At 29.3% G+C, this 23,907-nt stretch overlaps 1 protein-coding gene across 1 annotated transcript; it reads right to left on the bottom strand.

Moving 5' to 3' along the window:
• Positions 1-292: 292 nt before the first annotated feature.
• LOC120091481 (adenine phosphoribosyltransferase 3-like) lies at positions 293-18,454 on the bottom strand. Its single transcript, XM_039049534.2, has 6 exons — positions 18,124-18,454; positions 17,935-18,045; positions 14,332-14,424; positions 9,619-9,768; positions 2,889-2,947; positions 293-783 (listed from the first exon to the last, which is right to left on the bottom strand). The coding sequence occupies exons 1-6, from the start codon at positions 18,203-18,205 to the stop codon at positions 724-726; spliced, it is 555 nt and encodes a 184-aa protein (XP_038905462.1). The 5' UTR covers positions 18,206-18,454; the 3' UTR covers positions 293-723.
• Positions 18,455-23,907: the final 5,453 nt, after the last annotated feature.

Raw genomic sequence — 23,907 nt, 5'->3', positions numbered from 1 at the left:
TTGCAACCATTCCTCATAAATGAAACAATGAACTAAGGATACGAGTTACTCTCAGTATTTAGTAACGATGGAGATATTTCGAGGTTTAGTAAACAAACCAAAGACCTATACTACGCCAGGTTTAGTTTAGCTAAGGACATGTCTTACTTCAGTGATTCACTTGAAATTTTAATAATTTTAAAGACAATTCTCAACTCCACCATGGCTTATTTTACACTTTTAGTTCAAACTTTAAAAAAAAATGCTCAATAATCATCAACTACTTCTCAATGATCATCTCATAAATCAAGGATGCATAAAAAACTCTCATTCATCCCTCAACAAACCACAAGAACCATAGATTTGATGTCACACAATGATTACATAACAATAGTGAAAAAAACATAGATATATACAAATCAAATTAACATTCTATTTCTTCCCCCAAATCATACCTTCAGCAACAAATGAACCATTCAATATTGAACTCTCTGCAAAGCCCCCAAGAAAAAAGCTCCAAGTTAAAGGAAAAATGCAAGTCGAAAGAAATCACATGGGTTTTTTTTCCCCCCCTTCATGGGAAACTCGAAAGTTTCCAAAACATAAAAATTCAATGATTAAATAGAGCAAAAAGCAAGAAGCTGAGGAACAAACAGTGAGAGCTGAGAGATCAAAATGAATCCGACGAGAAATGGGTGTCCTCTAATGTACACATCTTGTTTTATAGGCGTCACTTGCGGGGATTTAACCACGTCGATACTCGACCAAAATGTGCAGTGGTTTCCCACTTAATTTCTCTCGACCCTGCCAAAAAAGTTTGTTCACTTTTTAAAACCAAGTGAATATGATAATCTTCCTTATCAAGTAGAGAATCAGAGATTTCAACACCTTTTTATTGATATCATGTCAATGTTCTTTATGTTCTTAGCAAAACTTAATTTTAACTGTATGTATCCAATCTAAACATAGTTGTTAACAAACATATATACCAAAATGTATGTTCAATTTTTATTCTAAAAAAAATAAAAAGAGACTAATGTTTCAAAGTTCAAAGTAAAAAGTTTTATAAAATATAAGAAATAGATGCAAAATGTCATAAAAGTCATAAAAGGTACAAAACAAGATAAAACAACGAAAGAAACTTCCAATTCACAAAAATAACACTTGAAACATTCAAATAAACAGCACTAAATACTTAATTTCATTTTTAGATGTTGATATCTATTAGTTGATTAAACAAATTAAATTAATTTCACTAATTTTTCATTACTATTAAAACTAGTTAAAAGAAATAACATCATAATATAATTAAATTAATTAACTAATAAATTAATGTTAAAGATCAAATGTGAGCATTTAAGAAAACTTTGGCCTAAAAGTGTAAATGACCGTCATCTAAAGACTAAATGAAAACAAAATTCCAACCTCAAATAATAATAATAACACTTGTAAACCTAAAGATCAAATGAAAACCAAATTTAAAATCTCAAAGTAAAAGTGTAATATTTTGAAATTTAAGGACCCAATAGAAAAATTAGACTAAAAACTTAAAGACTAAAACTGTATTTTTTTAAAAAAAAAATATTAATTTTCAAAAAGACAATAAAAATCTTAAGTTTATTATTTAACAATTTTTATTTTTCAAAACATATTGGTAACTTTTTAAAAGAAAATAAAAATCTTGACACTTCATACTTTTTCTAAACCATTAAGTTTTTTTTTAAACTACAAAAATTAAAAAAAAATTAATTAATAAAAATTAAGCATACAAATAGTACTGGTACCTATTGATTTCTTTGTTGTATTGTTTACTTTTTATAAATGTGTTCAAAATTTAACCAAGTTTTGAAAACTAAAATAAAATAAATTTTAAAATCTTATTTTTCTTTTCAGAATTTAGCTATAAATTCAAATATTTATCTAAATTATATGAAAATCATGGTAAATTTGTGAAAAATAAGCACAATTTTTTTTTAAAAAAATCATAAATTCATAAAGTTTTCAATGGATAACTACATGGAAAAGGGTGGGAACCAAAATGAGCACTTACCACCTCAACCAATATATAATCCAATCTACACCCTTACTCCTTCACTTCGAAATCCACCTCCCAACTTTGAAAAAAAAATTATGAATTGTTTATATATATATATATATATATAAAAGAAAGTTTATATTAAATTTTACTCGCAGAAAATACTAAATCAAAATACAAGATGGATTGAATTTGATTAAAGAGAAAAATGAAAGAAACATATACAAATCAAACTAAAATTACATTAAATTGTAAAACTTTTTTAAATTTATAAGCAATTTATGAAAAAAAAATACAATTTTAATCTTTGAGATTGAAGTTTGGTACCATTTCTATTATTCAATTTTCAAACTCGATATTTTAACCTATTAATTTGAGTTAACCTTATGATCCCTATCGTCAATGCAATTAACAATCACGATACTTTTTTTTATTAGTTTTTTAAAATAACAAATATTATAAATATTGCTTTTTTTCTTCTTCTTTTTCCTTCCTTTCCTCATTTTAATTCTTCTCAACGTTATAATGTTTAAACTAATTGAGTTATGTTAAGTTTAATTTGTTTCAGTTATGTTAACTTGAAATATTATCAAATAATCGGATTTGGGTTTAAAAATATTTTATTGGTGTAATAGTAAAAAAAAAAAAAAAAAAAATATTGGAAATGAAAGGCCACTTGAATTGATTTAAAAAAGTGTTTTCGAAAAAAAACTCATTTTTATATTTAAACTCTTTTGATAAAAATTATTAAAGACAGATCTTCAAAATCTATTTTTAATGTTTGTCAAATACTCCAATTTTTTTTATAATGACTTGTCTTTTAAATTAAATACTTTGAAAATATATTTCAAACATATCTGAAGTATGGACTTACCTTTAAATCCGGTAATTCAATTATGCAAGCACATTCAACCACTTCAGCTCCAGCTCGTTCTACAAAACATTTGTTGAGAAATTATAGTTATAAACATAAAAAAGCCAGAATAAAAAAGAGAAATTATTAGTATTTTAAATAGTCGAATTTTTTTCAATAAGAAAAAGAGAGAGAACGGTCGATAAATTAGTATTTTAAGAAGTCTTTCACTACTTTTTTAACTTAAGTTTAAGTATAGATTAGATTCCAAATTTTTTGAAGTTAGTTTGTCAACTAGGGTCTATAAGTTAATATTGTCAAAGAGATCCCATGAACTATTTTTAAAAATTTCAAACAAGCCAAGAACTCAATGGCCAATTCAGTGACTTATTATTTACAAAATTGAAAGTTTAGAGATTTATTATATATACTTGCCCAAATATCATTTACACCCTTCAACTTTGAGAGTTGCATCAATTAAAAGCCTAGATTAATAATTGTATCAATTTAAATTCTGAACTTTCATAAGCGTATCTATTTATATTCTCCAAATTTCTTCGACCAATATCGTTTAGATCTTATAGTTTGAGACAATTAAAATCCTAAAACTTCATAAGCCAATCAATCTAGACCTTTCATAATGAGTACTTTTGAAAATCATCCATGTTTTAATTCTCAACTGTGTGTAGACTTTTTCAAATGTCAACTTTCTAATGTAGATAATTAGGATAAATGCATGGACAATTCTCAAAAGAAATTCGGACTAAGTTTAAATTAATTTATTTATGAAAGTAAAAGGACTTCATTGATACAACTAAAAGTTTCTCATGAAGTTTGCCCAAACAAAAAGTACTAGAGGGTGTAAATTGATACATTTATAAAAGTTTAAGGTTTAAATTAATACAACTATTAGTTTAGAGTTTAAATTGATAAAAAGCTACCTAAAGTTTACAAGTATAAATTGGGAAAATTAAAAATATATTGTACTTTTAAAAACAATTTAGAAAAATAGGGTACTTTTCAAACTATTTAGAAAAATATTGTTATTTTTTTCTTTTTAATTATTTAGACATTCGACCTTCTTCTTTCTTTCTTTTTAAAATTTTTCATTTATAAAAAAAACTTCTAAAAATATTTTATTTAAACTCTAAAAAGAATAAATTAAAAAAATAATATCTCATAAAAATAAAAAATTGTAAATTAGAATATCTCATTTATATCAAAATAATTACAAAAATCAATGTGTCCCATAAGACAGACGTCATCGATTTCGAGCTGATTGTTGTCGTCGACTTCGAACTTGAGGTTGCTCGGGTTCTTCTTGTTGTTGCTCTGGTACCTCTGCAGGCACTTCATAATATAAATATTCATTATGCTCTTCATGACCTCGACCATGTCTGTGCACGTATGAAGACGAAGGACCAGCCTCTGAGTCATAATGTCCTGAACCAAATGTTGGCATCATCATCATCGGACTAACATAATCTGTTTGACTCTGCGTCTGCATCATAAGGGGCAACTCTTCTACATTATAGGCAACCTCATCAAACTCATCTCTTTCCGAACAGGTCCTCTACGTTTAAGAGCTGATGGAGGAACAATGGGTATATCGTACATATAATGTATTTCCTCCATATAGCTTTGGTTGTCTCTACATATAGCAAGAACCTGGTTCGGATCATTCGCAACCTCACGGAGTCTACTATTGTTCGATCTCTGTAAATTATAAAACAATCAGATAATATTTAAAATAAATTTAAATTAAAAATAATTAGATAATATTCATTCATTTACTAGATGACCCACAGCTGCTCTCGGACGAGTGACGTAGCACCTTGTGATATTTTTATACCAATGAATATATTCTTGAGTGACATCCCTGTCAAACTGTTCAAGAAAAACCCATGCAATAAACCTTGCACGATAATGCCATCACATTACCAAATATGCAACTTTTTCAGACCAATCTCCAGTCTTTAAGTCAATATCATGCAGTACGGGTTCAGTATTACAAGACGATGGGACACCCTGCTGAAAATCGGGTTGTCTCATTACCCTGTCAGGAATATGTCACTCACCAATGTGAAAACATATGAGAGGACTCATCGTCCGCCATATGTTCACCTATGTTTTGACCATTCGTACAAAAATTAGGCAAAGTATGTATAATAATTTTGTACGGCTCCTAAATAACCTGAAACACAAAATATTATATTAGAGAACATTAAAGACAAATACAATAAAAATGTGTATAAAATAATCAATTAGATTCAGTGTAATGTACCTGATCAAGTTGAAGCAGATCAAACATGTATAGAAAATGGGGTTTAAGAAGAAGAGAAATGGAAACGGAAAGCAAATGGGAGGAGAGAGATGATTTCAAAGGGCAGTGAGCAATTAGTAGAGGAAGAAGCATATGATTTCAAAGCAGTGAGCTCGATGATTTCGAAGGTAGGCAATGAACAAGGGAAGCAATGAAGCAGTGAGCAAATGAATGAAAAATGGGGTTTAAAAGCACATAGGTCGAGTGTTGAACGCTCGACCCACAGGTTGGCAAAATTAAAGTGATGGTTGAGGGCAGACATGCATGTTTAAAGCTGTGGTTGAGGGCAGGCATGCATGCTGCGGGAATCTTGGTCAACAGCGGCAAAAATGGTCAGGCACAGCAACGTCAGCGGCAACGGGTGACAGAGGATGGGACGCGTCATGGTGCTTGTCGAGGGTTGAACTTTCGACCTACATAAGATGAAAGTTCAATGTTCGACATACCTAGTTCAACTTTCGACAACCCTCCATGCAAAACTATTTCTCCACTTTCTCCTTGCTTATCGAGTTCTCAACCTTCGACCTCCATATTCATCAAATCCTCAACCTTCGACTTCTAGCCTCGAATAGACAAAACAACCACATTTCTCTAACTAGTTTCAAAACCACCCTATTTTTCTAATAAGTTTGCAAAACTACAATATTATAATAAAAGATCTGATTTTGTGGGGTGAAAATGGTAATTTGTGAGGTTTTAGCGACCATAATGGTAACTAACCTAATAGATAAACCTATTTTTTTTTTCTAAACAATAAACTTTCTAAATTTTAAAAACTATATTGAAAAAAATATTAATTTATATAGATCTTTTATTATAATATTGTAGTTTTGCAAACTTATTAGAAAAGTAGGGTGATTTTGAAACTAATTAGAGAAATGCGGTTGTTTTGTCTATTCGGGGCTAGAAGTCAAGGGTTGGGGATTCGACGAATATGGAGGTCGAAGGTTGAGAACCCGATAAGCAAGGAGAAAGTAGAGGAATAGTTTTTCATGGAGGGTTGTCGAAAGTTGAACTTTCGGCCTACATAAGTCGAAAGTTCAACCCTCGACAAGCACCATGACGCGTCCCATCCCCTGCCACCCGCTTCCACTGACGTTACGTGTCTGACCATTTCTGCCGCTTTTGACCAAGATTCACGCAACATGCATGTTTGCCCTCAACCACAGCTTTAAACATGCATGCCTACCCTCAACCACCACTTTAATTTTGCCAACTCGTGGGTCGAGTGTTCAACACTCGACCTATGTGCTTTTAAACCCCATTTTCCATTCATTTGCTCACTATCTCATTGCTTCCCTTGCTCACTGCCTCACTGCCTTCGAAAATCAGCTCACTACTTGCCTTAGAAATCCTCGAGCTCACTACCTTGAAATCATTTGTTTCTTCCTCTACTAATTGTTCACTGTCCTTCGAAATCATCTCCCTCTCCTCCCATTTGTTTTCCATTTCCATTTTTCTTCTTCTTAAACCTCATTTTCCATACATGTTTGATCTGCTTCAACCTGATCAGGTATATTACACTGAACCTAATTGATTATTTTGTACACATTTTTATTGTATTTGTTTTAAATGTTATCTAATATAATATTTTGTGTTTCAGGTTATTTGGGAGCCGTACAAAATTATTATGCATACTTTGCCTAATTTTTGTACGAATGATCAAAACATATGGCGAACGATGAGTCCTCTCATATGCTTTTACATTACTGAGTGGCATCTTCCTGACAGGGTGATAAGACAATTTGGTTTTCAGCAGGATATCTTATCCCCTTGTAATACTGAACCCGTACTGCATGATATTGTCTTAAGGACTAAAGATTGGTCTGAAAAACTTGCACATTTGATAGTGTGATGACACTATCGTGCAAGGTTTATTGCAGTGAGAGTTTCTCTTGAACAGTTTGACAAGGATGTCACTCAAGAATATATTCATTGGTATAATAATATCACAAGGCGCTACGTCACTCGTTCAAGAGCTGTTGTGAGTCATCTGGTAAATGAATGAATATTAGCTAATTATTTTTAATTTAAATTTATTTTAAAATATTATCTAATTATTTTATAATTCACAAAGATCGAACAGTAGACTCCGTGAAGTTACGAATGATCCAAACCAGATTTTTGTTATATGTAGTGACAACCAAAGCTATATGGAGGAAATACATTATATGTACAATACCTATTGTTCCTTCCTAGACGTAGAGGACCTGTTCGAGAAGAGGATGAGTTTGATGAGGTTGCCCATAATGTGGAAGAGTTGCCCTCTATGAAGTCAAACTGATTATGTTAGTCCGATGATGATGATGCCAACATTTGGTTCAGGACATTATGACTCAGAGGCTGATCCTTCGTCTTCATATGTGCACGGACATGGTCGGGATCGTGGAGAACATAATGAATATTTATATTATGAAGTGTCTGCAGAGTTACCAGAGCAACATCAAGAAGAACACGAGCAACCTCAAGTTCGAAGTCGACAATAACAACCAGCTCGAAATCGTCGACGACGTCCGCCTTGTGGGACACATTGATTTTTGTAATTATTTTTATATAAATGAGATATTTTAATTTACACTTTTATTTTTATGAGATGTTATTTTTTTAATTTATTCTTTTTAGAGTTTAAATAAAATAATAAAATAATAAAATATTTTTAGAAATTATTTTTATAAAATGAAAAATTAAAAAAAAAAAAAAGGTCGAATGTCTAAATAATTAAAAAGAAAAAAAATATAATGGCAAGATCGATAGGTCGAATTTTGAACCCTCGATCTATTAAAAAAAACAAAAATATTTTTCTAAATAGTTTGAAAAGTATCATATTTTTATTGTTTTTAAAAGTATGATATATTTTTAATTTTTCCCACAAAATCCCGCCCATTTTTCTTATTTCTTTTACTCAACTTTCACCCCAATACAATCAACTAACACAATCAATTCAAAAGAAAACACCAAAACATTCTTTAAAAAAAATGGATTCAATTTTCTCAAGGAAAAAAAAAAACAAGGATTCAATTCCAAAAACTAAAATAAAACCATTTAAATTACAGAAACAAAATTGTAATCAAGCTCAAACACAACAACCAAATTAAAAATGTTAGCCCACTCAATAAAAGTATTTTGATTAAATTATAAGTTTAATCTCTGAACCTTGAAATTTATGTTTATTAAGTCTTTTAATTTTCAAAAGTGTAGTAGATCTATAAACTTTCATTTTCGCATCTAATAGGCTTAATGAATTAAAAAATTTATAAAAAATTTATTTATTTATTAGGTATAAATTGAATTTTAATTTATAGACATGGAAGCCTAATTTAGTGTTTAGTTAAGTCGTATATTTTAAAATCTAAAAATTCAAAGATTAAATTGTATAGTGAAAGTTTAATGACCAAATAAGCATAGGCCTCATTGACTGAATTTATAATTTAACCTTAGTAATGTAGTTTTTTATGGTTATTAATTTTGAAACTAAGAATGTTTTTACTTTTCTTAAAGAAAAGGCAAATTCTAAAATTCTATGTATATTTTTACAATGAGGGTAAACATTTAACAAATCAAAATGGTATCTTTTACAATAAGACCAAGGATGAAAAAATTCCGATATAACGTCAAAATATCATTAAAATGGATATACCAATAGAGAAATCAAGGATCAACACAGTTTTTACGTAAAATCGGCTATATATCGAAAATATCAGCGATATTTTGATTTATCGCTGATATTTTGAATTTTTTTTTTAATTCTGCAGCGCATCTGTACCCATATTTGAATGATGCAGAAGCAATTAGAGCTGATGAAAATGACACTTGGAAAAAGAAGTCATAGGTACTTGCAAATGCAAACAATCAGTGAGAATTTAAAAAATAAAAATAATAATAAAAAAAAAAGTGAACCCACTTCATTACGATGGTTAGTGTTCAACCAAATTTTATAATTGAAATGAATGGTAAGCTTCAAAGCAAATCTGTAATCTCGATTTGTAATTCTGTTCGATTAATGAGTAATCAATCCGATTAGCATTGATTATCATGAATTGAGATTATAGATTAGACTCTACAATTCATTCAAATCATAGAATTTGGTAACCAAAGATCGCTAATTTTAATGAAGTGTGTACCACATTTTTTTGTTTTTTTAATTCTCCTTTGATGGTTTACACAAGTGCATATAAACATAGCCTTAATGAAATTGTGGCCTGGTTTCAACTATTGGCATTATCTTCATGAATACAAGTTGGAAAGCCCCAAGTAAATATATTAAAAAAAAAAAAAGAATCCTGCCTTAGCTACGTGTGTTTTTTTGTTTCTTTCCAAGCATGCCATGTACAAGAAAACAGAGCATTTTATAGAAATAAAATCTATTTATTTTGAGGCGGAGAACAGGAATTAAAAAGACAAAATAAAAGGGATTGGAAGGAAAAATACCAAGTAAATTGATGGCTGCACAGAGGGTGCCACCAGTGGCAATCAAGTCATCGACAACCAAAGCACGTTCGCCAGCCTCCACAGCCCCAACATGCATTTCCAGGCAATCCCTTCCATATTCCAACACGTACTCTTCATATATAACTTCACCTGCAACAACCATCAATAATGGCAATTAGCTCTTATTAAATTTTCATCGATATGTCCACATTTTACTTGATATTTTTTTATAACAGATTCATCATGGACATGAACGATAAATCGATATTTCTATTACTTCAACATAGAAAAATTAATAAACAATAAAATGTCAACACTCGAAAATTCTACATTTGGAAAGCACATACACCTAATGGCTAAAATCGTCACTATATCACTTTGCTGACCTACAAATACTTTTGGCCTATCTTATTAAGTCAAAAGTGGATGGATCACCCACTTTTGATGGTGTTGGTCCTACAAAACACGAGTGAACAACCGATCTTACGTAATCGATTTGGCAGGCTGGCTGGGTTGGAAACTGTACCAAACAAGGGATAGACATAAATTCGTAAGTCGTGATGATTGACTCAATCTTAACTGATAAATAAAGAAGAATTACCACCATGCGAATACAATAGAGACCCTCATTAGTTGTATTTTTTGATTATGCTAAGTCCTAGAAGAAAGGTCAAGGTTCTTCGATCAAAGCTTATCAACAGGGAAAATTTCTACACTCATAACTCCAATTCCAATAATCATTTATTTGATACTTTCGAAGGAGCAAGAATCGCCTTTCTCGAGAAATTCTATCTCCAAATGCAAAGTTTATGACAAATAAAAAAGATCTGATCTTGAGACTCTAAGTCGGAAAAGTAAGGTTAATATTATATATAAATAATTAATATTTTAGCTTGTTTAAAGATCTCTAAGATATTTATTTATTAATTTAAACATTTTTTTAAAAAAATTATTTTTATAATTTTTCAAGATATAACCATCGACCTTGACACTATACCCGATATTTTCATCGACAAAACATTGTACTAATACCCAACACACAGTTCTCTATTTTATAAGCATAAAAAACACACCACAATCTCAAATTTATTATTTCACTGTTCTTAGGGCATGCATCATGTCACATGATCTGCCTCTTCTACTAAGTTACAAAAGCAACCAATGTGATATTGCACTTGGGTTGTAGTCTTTCCTTTTACATTTTTGAAAATGGAGTGTCTTGTCTTCGAATTAGACAATGTTGCTGTTCCTTGAAACGTTTTTTTTTAGATATATATATATATATCGCGTATATAATGTAATTGCCTTAGTAAATCAATTTTAACGGTAAAGTTTAAACCTTCATCAAAATTAACCTTCCACTCAGAAATTAGGAATATAGTCGTCCAATCTATACAATATGTCTTTTCTAAATTCATCTAAATCAATATTTTACTTGAAATAAGTTGTAAAATTTGCCTTAGTAAATTCGTCCAATCTATCTCCAAAGGGTTAAATTTTTCTGATTTGATGCTTTTACATTGGATCGACAAGAGTGTCGTTTTAATGTTAAGTTTTTGCGTGCCGATTTTGCAGTTAGGTTCGAGTATTTTTATAATTGAGTCATTCTCCACCAAAGTTGACTTGGCTGAAAACTTGTTGTGACATGATCTAGGAGTTCCTGTCTCTTCCACTTTTTGTTAAAATAGTAGATTGTTGTGGTTAACATGTCTTTATTCTATTGTTAGGGGAGTTTGGAAGGGAAAGAAACCATGAATTTTTTAAGAGAAGTGGAGCATTCTGTGAGTGAGGTATAGTTCAATTAGATTTTTCATTTATCCTCGATGAAAGTTTTGTGAGAAAAAATGATATCTGAAAGTAGTTTATTTTCAAGCAAAGCGTTGAATAAACATTTACATACATGTATCAATTTTCATTCAGAAAACTCTACAACCAAATAACCTAATCAATGAAAATTTTTAAGGATTATTTAGTTGGAGAGTTTTTTGCATGCGAATTGATACAGCCCCTAGTATCCTCGTCTTCCATAGACAAGGATTTTATCGTGGGTTTTCTCTTTTCTCTTCTCCAACTGTTTTTCATTTTATATATAATTTAACTTTGAATATAGTTAATTACTTAACTAATTAATATTAATTTAATAAAATTAATCTAAACATTTATTTTAATAAATCAATAATAATCTATGAAAATATTTACTACACTTATTTTTGCAATAAAAATTTATTAAATTAATTACTTTTTAACAAAAAAATTAATTAATATTTAACATCATCTTAAATATATTTAATTAATAAACTAGTATTAATTAAATTTTGTTAGTTCAAAATTTTATTTTCAATAATAATAATTGATTATTTATTATTTTCTTATAATCAAGTAATTATTTATTAAGATTAATTTTAATTTGATTTTTCTAATTAAATATATAAAACTTCTTCAGGATTCTATATTAGTATTCCTTATTAACATATCCTATTTCGTTTCATTTTTCACTTTTTATATAATATATTATTTATTAAAAAATATTTTTTTTATATATTATTTAATTAAGATAAAAATTGCCAATATTGGACTTAATTATTCATAAAAATATTAAGAATTAGTTGTTATTAATATGACATTTATTCAATATATTAATTGAATAATTTTAATTATAAATTACTCAATTTTAAAATATTTATAATTAAAAATATTATTGATTCTTAATCAATTAATTTTTACCAATATATTGAATGATATTTATTTTTAATAAATTAATCTATTATAGTTATACAAGATTGTCATACTTAATTTCATAAATTAAATAAAAATATAATTTTTTTTCATAGAATTCTAATAATATTTTCTATGCATCATCTTCGATTCTCAAATATCCTCTACGTACAGTATCTATAAAAGTTTAAATCAAATGGCCCTGTTTTTGTTGGGTGGAGTCCCTTTTTAATGTAGCTGGACACATTTTTTTTTTTTTTTTTGGAAGTGTTTATGTTTTTAATTTTCTAAGTATTCTTTGCTTTATTCTCAAAGAAAGTAGCAAGGTTTTTTTAAGTAATTTTCGATGTTGGCTAAAAGAGAGATTTGGCCTTTTGCATGAGAGAAGGGAAATAAAGGAATGGGCAGAGTGTTGCATGTAGGAGAGAGAGAGAAGAGAAGAGAGTGGTATACTAATAGGGCCTTTGCTTATTAAGAGAGAGAATGGGAAAGGGTGGGATCAAGAATCAAGATCATGCATGTTAGAGAGAGAATATGTGGGGTCTTTGCATGTTAGAGAGGAGAAAATATGGCATGGCATGTTAGAGAGAGAATTAGAATAAAGAAAAAAAATGCAAGGGAGATGGTAAGAACAGAAGAACAAGAGGAAAAATAGGGAAAAAAAAACCTATACTTCACTTGTAAAAAAAAAATTTAAAAACTAAGGAAAAGTATTTTTTCTATAAATTTTGGATCTAATTTCTATTTAAGTTTTTATGTTCCAAAATGTTACACATCTAGTCTTTACGTTTTGGGTTAATTTTAATTTAAGTCCGATTTTGTAACCATTTGGTTTTTTGTTTCGGTTTTTGAAAATTAAGCATATTTTATCTATATTTCTTAAAATGATTTAATTGTTGAACAAAAATAACTTTTTGAAAGCTACTTTTTTTAGTTCTCAAATTTAGCTTGATTTTTTAAATTATCGGTGAAATGTAAATAACAAAGGAAAAATATGGAAATGAAAGTAGTGTCTATAAACTTAATTTTCAAAAACAAAAACAAAAAACAAAATGGTTACCAAACGGGCCATTAGTTTTTATGTTTCAAAATGTTACAATTTTACGCTCAAAATTTAAGTTCTATTCCAATTTGATTCATAAGTTTCAAGATTTACATTTTTAATCTCGATTTTCCATTCTTGTTTAATAATTAATGTAAAATAATTATGAAATGAAATTTTAAATTTAATTTTAATAGTGATGAAAAATAATGAAACTTAATTGATTATAATCCTTTTAAAATAATTGATAAACATGAACACTAAAGATGAAAAGTAAATAATTATTGAAAAATTGAGATAAAAAATATAAATCTTGAAACCTAAAGATAGATTTGTAATAAAATTCAATTCAAAGGTAAACCTATAATATTTTAAGATTTAGGAACTGAATTCCAACCAAACTCAAAATTTAGTGACTAAAAGTATAACCTTTTGTTGGGAATGCCACCAAAGTGGATCATTAGAAGTAGTCATGGTGTGATCCGTGATTGAACTTTATCGGATAGGTGGTATGTTCGGGCGAAAAGGAGTTAGCCTAGATATAAGTTAGACGGATTAATGACTGGAGGCTTGGTGGTCCTTTGTTCGAGGAGAGGATTGTTGGGAATGCAACCAAAGTCCCACATTGGTTAGATAAGAGGAGGATCATGGGCATATAAGTAAGGATGACTATCCCATTGATATGAGGCCTTTTGGGGTGAAACCAAAAACAAAGCGACAATGTCGTATCATTGTGTAGATAGTTTGAGAGTAGTTGACCCTAACACACTCCAGCTCGAAACGAAAAAAATGGAGTATACCAATTATTTTCGAAAAAATATGTTGTTAGATAGAAATAATGTATTAAATTTCTGTCGATATTTTCACTTAATTTAGAATATGCAAAATGAATTATCATTTATGGGTCTTAATAATTTAGAATATGTATTATCATTTTATAGGATTGAAGATATTACCGGGCAATTTCTTTGGTTTTCTCAGTGGCACAAACTTGGCTCCAATAGCCAACGCAATTGGAGGACCAAAAATAAATCCTCGGGCCTCAATTCCTGAAAATTTCAACCACACTATCGATGAGAAACAAAAGCTTGACTAATTACACTATTTAATTAAAAAGAAACAAGAAAACAATTATTTTGACTTTCAAGCCTGTCCTATACAGTACCATACCCATATGTTGATTAAATCCAACAGTCCTGGGTCAATAAAATAAGCTGTTCAATCATAATCATACATCACATTTGATTTCAACTATACAGAGAACAATCTTATCCCATTTAACACTCTAAATTAGGAAATTCAATCCATAGTTACTTAACCTAAATTCCACATTATTAGAGTCAAGAGCGACCTAATTATTCAAGACTAAATATAGTGTTAGAAAATGCAAGTCAATGGATACCTATAAACACTATTTTTAATTAAAGTCTCTTTATTTTATCATCTAATTTTAAAAAATTTATTTTTGTTTTCATTCAAATATTTCAAAAGATGAAAACGGTGGTAAAAAGTTGTTTGGTTAAACTATCGATTAACCCAAAAGCTTAAACTAATGGGTGAAGGTAAATTTGGAGTGTGTTTGAAATACATTTTCAAGTGTTTAATTTAAAAAAATAAGTCATTTTGAAAGAAAGAAATCGGAGTGTCTGGTAATCACTCAAAATAGCTTTATGTACTTTAATCAATTTTTATCAAAAGTATTTATATAAAAATGAGTTTCTTGAAAAACACTTTTTTTTAAGTCAACCCAAACAGGCTCTTAATATAATACTAAAAAAGTATTAATACAGTACTTCTTGAACCACATGCTTTGATACCATATTAAATCATCGACTTCAAAAGTTTAAACTAATGGATAGAGATAAATTTAATATTGCATCATCCAATAGAAAACAAACAACATTTTAAAAATTCAAATGATTTTCAAACCGGAGGTAAAAGATATAACTTTTTCACTTAAAAAAGTTTAGGTCAATGTTGGAAAACCCAACAACTTTAGACCAAGCATGAGGAAGTGGAAATTCTAATAAGCCATCAAAAGAAAAATTGTCCTGAGTTTTGGTGAAGTGGAAATTATAAGACACATAACAAACTTGCTTCAGCTTTAATAAAAATGAAGTTGTCTTATAATGAATCACTATTATTCAACAGCTTTGAACAGATGCAATGTTCATATATTATGATGGGGAAAATAATAGAACTGGATTGAAAAGTTTGTGGTTGGTTTTAAGTAGGTAAGTTTATAATTTCAATATGTTGAGAAAAGAAAACTAATCATAAAAGCAGAAGAAAAAGATCAAAGAGTGGTGAATTAGGTGAATGACATAATTGACCAAATTTGTCTGAAATATTAATGAAAAAACTGGAATATCATAGAAATGTAAAAATTTTGTTTATGTAAAAGCAATTAGGAGAATTTTATGTTCATGTATATATAATAAAAGTGCCTCTTTTCCTCCTTCATAAGCATAGAAGTTGATTTCAAATTAATCAATGTAATTATTTACTTTTTAAGGTTACTGGAAACTGAAAAATGATGATTCCTTTTTAATTTTATATTTTTTTTATCATAATCTATTTCAACATAATTTCTTCAATTGCAGATAATTTTGAAATTTTAATATATGTATATTTTCTTTTCACTCGTATTGAAATATAAAATTTTACAAAAATATATTTTCAAAATGGAAAAAGATTAAATATATATATATATATATGGTAAATTACTAAGGTTATTATTATTTTTGAAGATTTAATAAGGTTAATTTGTCATTGGCCCTTTCCATAATGATTTTTGTTTTGCAAAAATTTAGGTCATATCTTATCTTATAGACAAAAAATTTAAACAATTTTATATATCAAAAATTAGTTTTCAGAATGCCGATAAAATAAAAATTAGTTTTCAGAACAAAAACAATAACAAAATGAAAAAAAAAAATCATTATTGATAATAATTTTAAATAAATGGAAAATTCTTATAAACAGTAAAATCCAAAAAATATTTATATTTTATAATAAAAATATTTAAAAAGTGCTCTATTTTTATATATTTATAAAGCCCCCATTTGACACGTAAGAAAAATAAATAAATACACAATAATTGGGGGGAGGGGGGTTGAATTCCGCCTAACTATTCTAATAAATTTTAAAACAATAGAAAATAAAACCTTTTAAAGAGATTGAATATAAAAGGAAACTTCCAGAAAATATACCAAAAAAGAAAAAACTTATCACAGCTTTTTCTGTTTTGTTTCTCTATCTTCCGGTTAAAATACCAATTTAGATTTTTATTTCCAAATTTCTAATTTTAGTAATCTACTTTGGATAATTCTTAAAATTAGTCTTTCAATTAGTTTATTTATTGTTAACTTTTTTAAAAAAGAAATATCATTGCTAACATTTTCTTAATAAATTGTGTTTTTGAAAATTATTATGATTATTTTAAAATTTTCAATAAAAAATAACTTTAAATGACTGAATTTAAAATTTATTTTAAATACAAATACTAAAATTAACCCAGAATAAATGCAAAAAATTGCTGCACTTTACTCCATTCATTTCCTCCGGTAACAAGAGAAAACAATATAAAAAAGTTATTTATTCTAAATGAAAAAAATTGTCATGTAATAATTTGTGATTGGATATGAGCATAGTTCGAATATACTCAAATAATTTTTAAAAAAACTTAAGTACATCCTAACCTACCCTCATCTTTATCTATCTTACTAAATTATTCCATCATAGTTTGTATGTAAAAAATTCTTTTTACATATTTTTTGAATTTTTAGTCAAATTTCATTAAGAAAACAAATTTGAATTTACAAAATAAAACAACTTTTTAGTGTAAAATAAAATAAAAATTTACAACCAAAATAAACATACTTTTTCAAAAGGTAGAATTTCAAAAAATGAAACACAACGTAAACTATTTATATAAAATAGCAAAATTTAATATTCTTTGACAGATATTGATAGAAGTTTATCAATATCTATTAGTGATAAAAACTAATAAAAGTCTATCATCGATACTATACCTATTAACGTCTATTTATTCTTTTTTTTTGTTATTTCTGTTTGACATTTCTTCTATTGATCAGAAAATTCTTAAAAAAAAAAAAGCCGAAAGAAACCTAAACAATAACTTTCTTAAATCTTAAATATAAATTAATTTTCCAAAAAAGAAAAAAAAAATCAACATCTTGATCATTGGACACAAGTAGGAAGAAATAGACAAGGCATAGAAACGGCATCCGTTATTTTAGGCGTGAAAATCCACATTTTGCAATGAGCGATGAACACAACCAACGCTCTAACGGCCCCATCATATCCATGCAAATCCCATCTCTCGCACACACACAAACACAATTTACTCTCCGTTCATCATTATCAAACGCTCTTCACAAAAACTACTTCCGCAACAATCCATCAATCAAACAATCAACCAATCCGTAACCAAGCTTCTCTAAGTTCAGATTAAACTCACATACTAATCGAAAAACGAAATTGCAGAAGGAAATTTCAAAGAAATCAGAGAATCTCTGTACGATTTTGATCTTTACCTGCAACGACGGTGATGTTTTTCCCTTTGTATCGCTCAACGAACATATCAATCGCATCCTTGAACGCTTTCGGTTCGAGCAACAGAGTCGTAATGTCTTGGAACATGATGCCTAAAATTTGCGAATCGGAAATCGATTAAAGCAATGGAAATCAACGGAATCGGAAAAGGAGAGAGGAAGAAATTAAACCTGGTTTTGGAAAATCAGGAACGACTCGGATTTTGGTTCGGATGCCGTGGATGCGAGGATCTTCGTCTTCAATGGCCGACATTGCTTTGTAATCGGAGACTTGAAGAAACGAAATGAAACGAAAAGAAATTTCTCTTTCCCTGTTTCTCTGTCTCTCTCTCCCTCTCTGGGAAGAGAGATTTATATAGTGGAAGAGAGGGGAAAAGGTGATAGTGATGGATGAGAGAGAAGAGGGAAATGGAAGTGAAGACTGAAGAGAGAGGGAAGAGAGATCTCTGCACTAGAATTTAAAACACAACAACTTCTCTTTCCTCCTTTCTTACATTCACTCTATATCTCCCTCATGATAATTTTTATATAAAAAATTGAACTTTTTTTCTACTATGTATAAAAAACCATATGGGATTAGGTGTACTCTTATTATCCAAAAACTTATTAACGTTAATTGGTTATTACAATTGGTGATATAATAGTTTATAAGTTATAACAATCAATTTGTAAGTTATAGTAATCTGTCTTTATGGCTAGATCATTTTAGTTTGATAGAAAATAGTAAACACTATAACAAAAAGAAAAAAAGGTGATGAGTAGCAAATTGTAAATATAAATACTGTAACAAAAGAATAAGTAGTAGTGTTGTACTCAATTGTAGGTTACAATAATTGAAAATGTCAAGTAGTATAATTGGAGTCTCTAACATAGAGTGGCCTATAGTAACCCACTCCACCCACTTGAAATTTGGGGCCCAAACACCCCTTTATAGTTTAGGGTAAGAAGAGCTTTGAGTCCGAAAAATTGTGAACTTGAATTAATATGACGGGCATAAAATTGATGGTTTTTAGTCATGAGACTCACAAACTCCTTAAATCAAACACTCTCTAAAAAAAACCACCACAATATGATGTTGATTATAGTTTTACGATGTTGAATGTTTGAAAAAAATTATATAAAAGTTGAAAATGTTACTTGTGAACATTCATAAATATATTAAAAAATTATTAGAGTATAATTTTAGATGAAAATTGGGATCTGAAACGGGTGTATCAGTGAAATACAATGGTATAGTAGTGTTTTTTTTTAATTTGAGGTATTTTAGATCTTAATTTTCGCCCAATATTTTATTGATGTATTTTAGATCGATGGTAGTTTTGAAGTTTCGATAAAAGGATAAGGGTAATGAGTATTTTTTTTAATGGAGGATAAAATTTAGAGGTATTTATGAGAGACCAAGCTAATTTCAAAATAACTATTATTGGAGTATAGGTGGCATCTCATAATAAATCTTCCAATTTGACATATTGATATGTTTAATATATCTACACAATTTAGAATCATTATTCATATCATTGTCTCAAATAATTTTTAGAGGAAGAGAAGGGAAACTGATTAATGTAGTAGGTACTCTTTACCTCTAACTAGTTAACAAGAATCTCCTAGAGATTTTTTTTTTTTTTTTTTTTTTTTTTTTTTTGAGATGAGTTGTAAAATTTTGAGTCAAAGTTTTGAAGAATTTTTTTCAGAGAGATATGGAAGGGAGAGAATTGAAATAATCTAATGTAGTCACCAAAAACTTTTTAATAATTATAGAGATCTTTTGTTCTATGAAACAGAGATACACAAATCGGAAGAGGTACCACGTCAAACCACAACACCTCACTTCCCTTCCATAATAAGAAAGAAGAAAAAATTTGAATAGACGTCTTTTCAAACCAAATAAGACCCTGTAGAAGAAGTCAAAGATGCAAGATAATGAGCAGTTTTGTTGTCCTAACCTTATAAAAATTATAGATATTTACAGATCCAACAAGATTAAGAGTCTCTTTCACAAAAAAATATTAACTTCAGAAAAATTAGTGTCCACAAAATTAGATTCAACCCCCACCAGAGGATTTTGACCATGCCAATGTCTTGCGACCTCGATCAAGCCGTCCGCCACAGCTTTTGCCTCTAGCACCTTGACCCCCCAATTATGATTGATAGGTTTACAGCCTCCTAAAATTGGTGACCCGAGATGAACTTTTAAAATCCAGACCAAACTCGTGCAATGCTTGGAGTCTGACCAAGTTGCACCAACATTAAGCTTTCAGAGGTCCTCTTTAGGAGCTTTCCAACCACCCCTTCCCGAGCAACCTCAAAAGGAACATGAGTGAAAGGGAATGAGAGAGAGACCTTCCTGAGAAGGCTTAAAACATAGCTTCAATAACTAAGATAAATATCTCTTTCATTTAAGACCCTTGGTTAAACAAATAACATTCCTTTGATTCTAGATACACTAAAGTATAGTGAAAATTTGACCCCTCTGCTCTTTATGATTAATCTCCTTTAAACATTCCTACTAAACACAAGTGGTCTAACAACTCCCGCCTACGGAAAACATACTATCATTAAAGTGGAAGATATTCTAAATTTTCTTTTCCCACGTTAGGTGACAAGTTGTTTCCCTATGAGCCTTGCAAAACAAACAAGAAAGGATAATAACAATCTTTTTTCAAAGGTTAATAACAATCTTTTTTCTTAGAAAGATTACAAGCTTAGAAGTGATATCATTAATAATTTTCCATCCAACAATTTTTATCTTTGGCAGGGCGTTTGAGTTCCACACCGTCTTCCAAAAACAATCAAGTTTTCCTTTAGACGACTGAAAAAGCCAAAGGAGACTCGAATAATTGAATTCTTTGATGGTAAGTGCTTTTTACAAAGAATTTTTCTTTCTTATCCTAGTTCCAAATTATTTCGTCCTTGCTAAATTGAACGTTTAGAAGAATATTAAGAATAACCTCTGCATCATGAGGAAGGAACACCTCATTGATTAAACCAACATTCCAATCGCCTTTAGGAGTAATTAGGTCGGCCACACACTTCTACTGAAAAACTTTTTTAACTGCACACGACTTATAGTTACCACAATTTGGAAGTCAAGGATCGTCAACAATAAATATATGTCTATCATTTCCCATTCTCCATTTGTACCCTTTGAGAAACAAATCCTTCCCTAAAAGAATGCTTTTCCAAGTGAGGGAGGAATTGGCGCCAGACCTCACATTTAAAAAGTTACCACTTTGAAAATAACAACTCCTTTAAAATTTTAAACAATAGACTATTAGAGTTTCTCACGATATTCCAATTATGTTTTGCCAACATAACTTGGTTAAAAATTCTAAAATCTATGAACCTCATTCCACCTTTCTATTTGCACTTACAAAGATGATACCAATTTCTCTAATGAATTTTCTTCTTTTCTTTAGACGAGCTCCATCGAAATCAACTGCACATAGTATTCAGTTCCTGACACAGACTCATCGAAAGCTTGAAACAACTCATACAATAGATAGGGATGGCCTGTATGATATTTTCCACCAATCGAAAACATATTACTTTTTCAGTTCTGGACTGCCCTTCACACTATATTCTTGCCAACACTGAAGACGTAACTCTTGTTTCTGTTGTGTGTAGGATGGAAGCTTGAAATAAGTCTCAAAAGATTCTATATAATTGATATCTAAACCAAGCGATGATCCCCTAGTGTATATTCGATCAACATTTATACTGGCTATGAATGTTGACTTGTTCTTGTTAATGCTTTGCCCTGCTACCTTTTCATAATTGTGCATAATTTCTTTTATAGCCAGACACTCCTGCAATGAATCATTAAAAAAGAACACACTATGATCAACAAAGAAGAGATGAGATAAAAAAGGATAACTTTTATTTAATTGAATTCTAGAGATGATATAGTTAGCAACTTCCATACCTTGACGCGTCAAAAGCTCTTTAGCACAAAGAAGAAAGAGGCATGAGGAGAAGGGTCCCCTTGCCTCAACCCTTTGAGAGTCCCGAACCTCCCTCTATGGACTTCATTAAGAAGAACCTCAAAATTTATAGTTTCAACACATTTTATGAAAAGGGAAATTCGATCTTGATTAAACATTAAACTCCTCATAACCTCCTTGAAATACCATTCAACTCGGTCATATGCTTTCCTGATGTCAGTTTCTATGAGAAACCTATTTTCCTTTCCTTTTGGTGGTAAAGGCATGGAAATACTCAAAACCAATTGGCGCCTTGTCAATATTGTGATGGTTAGGTACGAAAGCTGACTGAGAGGGGGGAGATAATTGAGTTTAATACATGTTTAAAATGATTTGGAAGAACCTTTGCAATGATCTTGTATATCACATTACACAAGTTGATAGGCCAAAATTTGTCATAGATTTTGGGTAGCATTAATAATTTCTAATCCATGCCTTTGTTATTGAGAATATTTAAGCAAAGCTCCATTGTATCTGATCTCGTTACCTCTCAATACTTCTGATAAAAGAGAGCATGCATCCCATCACGACCAGGGATTTTCATAAGGTGCATCCCTTTCAAAGCCACCTCCACCTCACACCTCATAAATTTCTTGCACAAATCCAAATGTTGGCCTTTCGTCACTTTGCAATGAAGTTAGTGAATTTTGAAATGTCCTCCACATTCGGATTTGTCGATGTAAACATATCTTTGAAGAATTTTGTAGCTAACCTACCCAATTCTGCATCTTCCTCAATCCAAGACAATTGATATATGTTAGAAATACAATTCTTAAAGAGGAAAATATACTTTCTTGAGATTTGAAATAGATGTCTATTTGGCCTCTAAAATTTTTGTTCTTTCCCATTTTTTATAATATTTCAAATATAGATACAAATTTCACCTTGAAAATTAATTTTCAAAAATAAACTATCTCGAAGTTGTATAAAATAAATATAACATATAATGTACTAAAAAACTCCAAATACTTTATGGCTTATATATAAACACATTTCTCGTTTGACCTCTTTTTGCATCAAAATTTTTTCAATATTATTATGGTCGTACGAAAATATTTTCATCTACCTCTCATTTATTTCATGTCACATCAGTATATTTTTTAAAAATAATGTGGAGTCCATTAACATTAAAAAAAATATTTATGAAAACAAATTTTTGGTATAAACAAATAAAGTATGGTATTTCTATAATATTATAAATTTCTCTTTTCATATCGATAAAAAAGAAAGAGGAATAATAATAATAATTACATTTTAAATTGACCACATTAACGAGGTGTGTTTTCGAATATAGAAAAATGAACCAATTTATTTACAAATATAGTAAAAATCACTGTCATGATAGACGTCTATCACTGTCTATCAATAATAGACAATGACATTTTGCTATATTTGAAAATATTTCTAATAGTTTCATTATTTAAAATAATTACTCTATGAACAATAACAAGTTATTGTTCAACTTGTCTAGGGAAATTTTTTAAGTACCATTAATCATAAAACGACAATTTGAAGAATTCATTTTTTCAAATTCATCTTCATTTTCATTCTAGAAATAAAAGATTTTAGAGTAGTGTAAGAGATAACTTGAACTCTAATCACTAGGAAGAGACAATTTATTTATTTCCATTAGAAACATTTTAAATTAATTGATGTGATGTAATGATAGATAATGCACATGATACGTAACTACGTAAATATTAAGGAGGAATATGAAGTAAGGAGTTAGTTATTATAGTCTTAAGTTATTATAGTTGGGATATAATAGTTTGTGTTTGGATGTAGATTATTTTAATTTGGGTTATAATAATATGTATTTGAGGCGTAAACTATTTTAGTTCGATAAAAAAATAATAAACACTTTAATAAATAAAAAATTTTTTGATGAATGTAAAAACTATAGTAAATAGTAAATACCATAGCAAATGAGGGTTTTAAAATAGTGTTGATGGTAGTTAATTGAAGATTTTAAAAT

The sequence above is a fragment of the Benincasa hispida genome, chromosome 11, assembly GCF_027475165.1.
Source record: "Benincasa hispida cultivar pf3 chromosome 11, pf3_genome.v1.1, whole genome shotgun sequence".
Classification (NCBI taxonomy): domain Eukaryota; kingdom Viridiplantae; phylum Streptophyta; class Magnoliopsida; order Cucurbitales; family Cucurbitaceae; genus Benincasa; species Benincasa hispida.
This window is presented reverse-complemented; position numbering and strand designations above follow the sequence as displayed.

Coding starts and splice junctions, on each gene's coding strand:
- LOC120091481 (XM_039049534.2), bottom strand. CDS start 18,205: ATGTCGGCCATTGAAGACGAAGATCCTCGCATCCACGGCATCCGAACC. Junction 9,769..14,331: donor AAAACCAAAGAAATTGCCCG/GTAATATCTTCA, acceptor TGGTTGTTGCAG/GTGAAGTTATATATGAAGAG. Junction 2,948..9,618: donor TGCAGCCATCAATTTACTTG/GTATTTTTCCTT, acceptor AATGTTTTGTAG/AACGAGCTGGAGCTGAAGTG.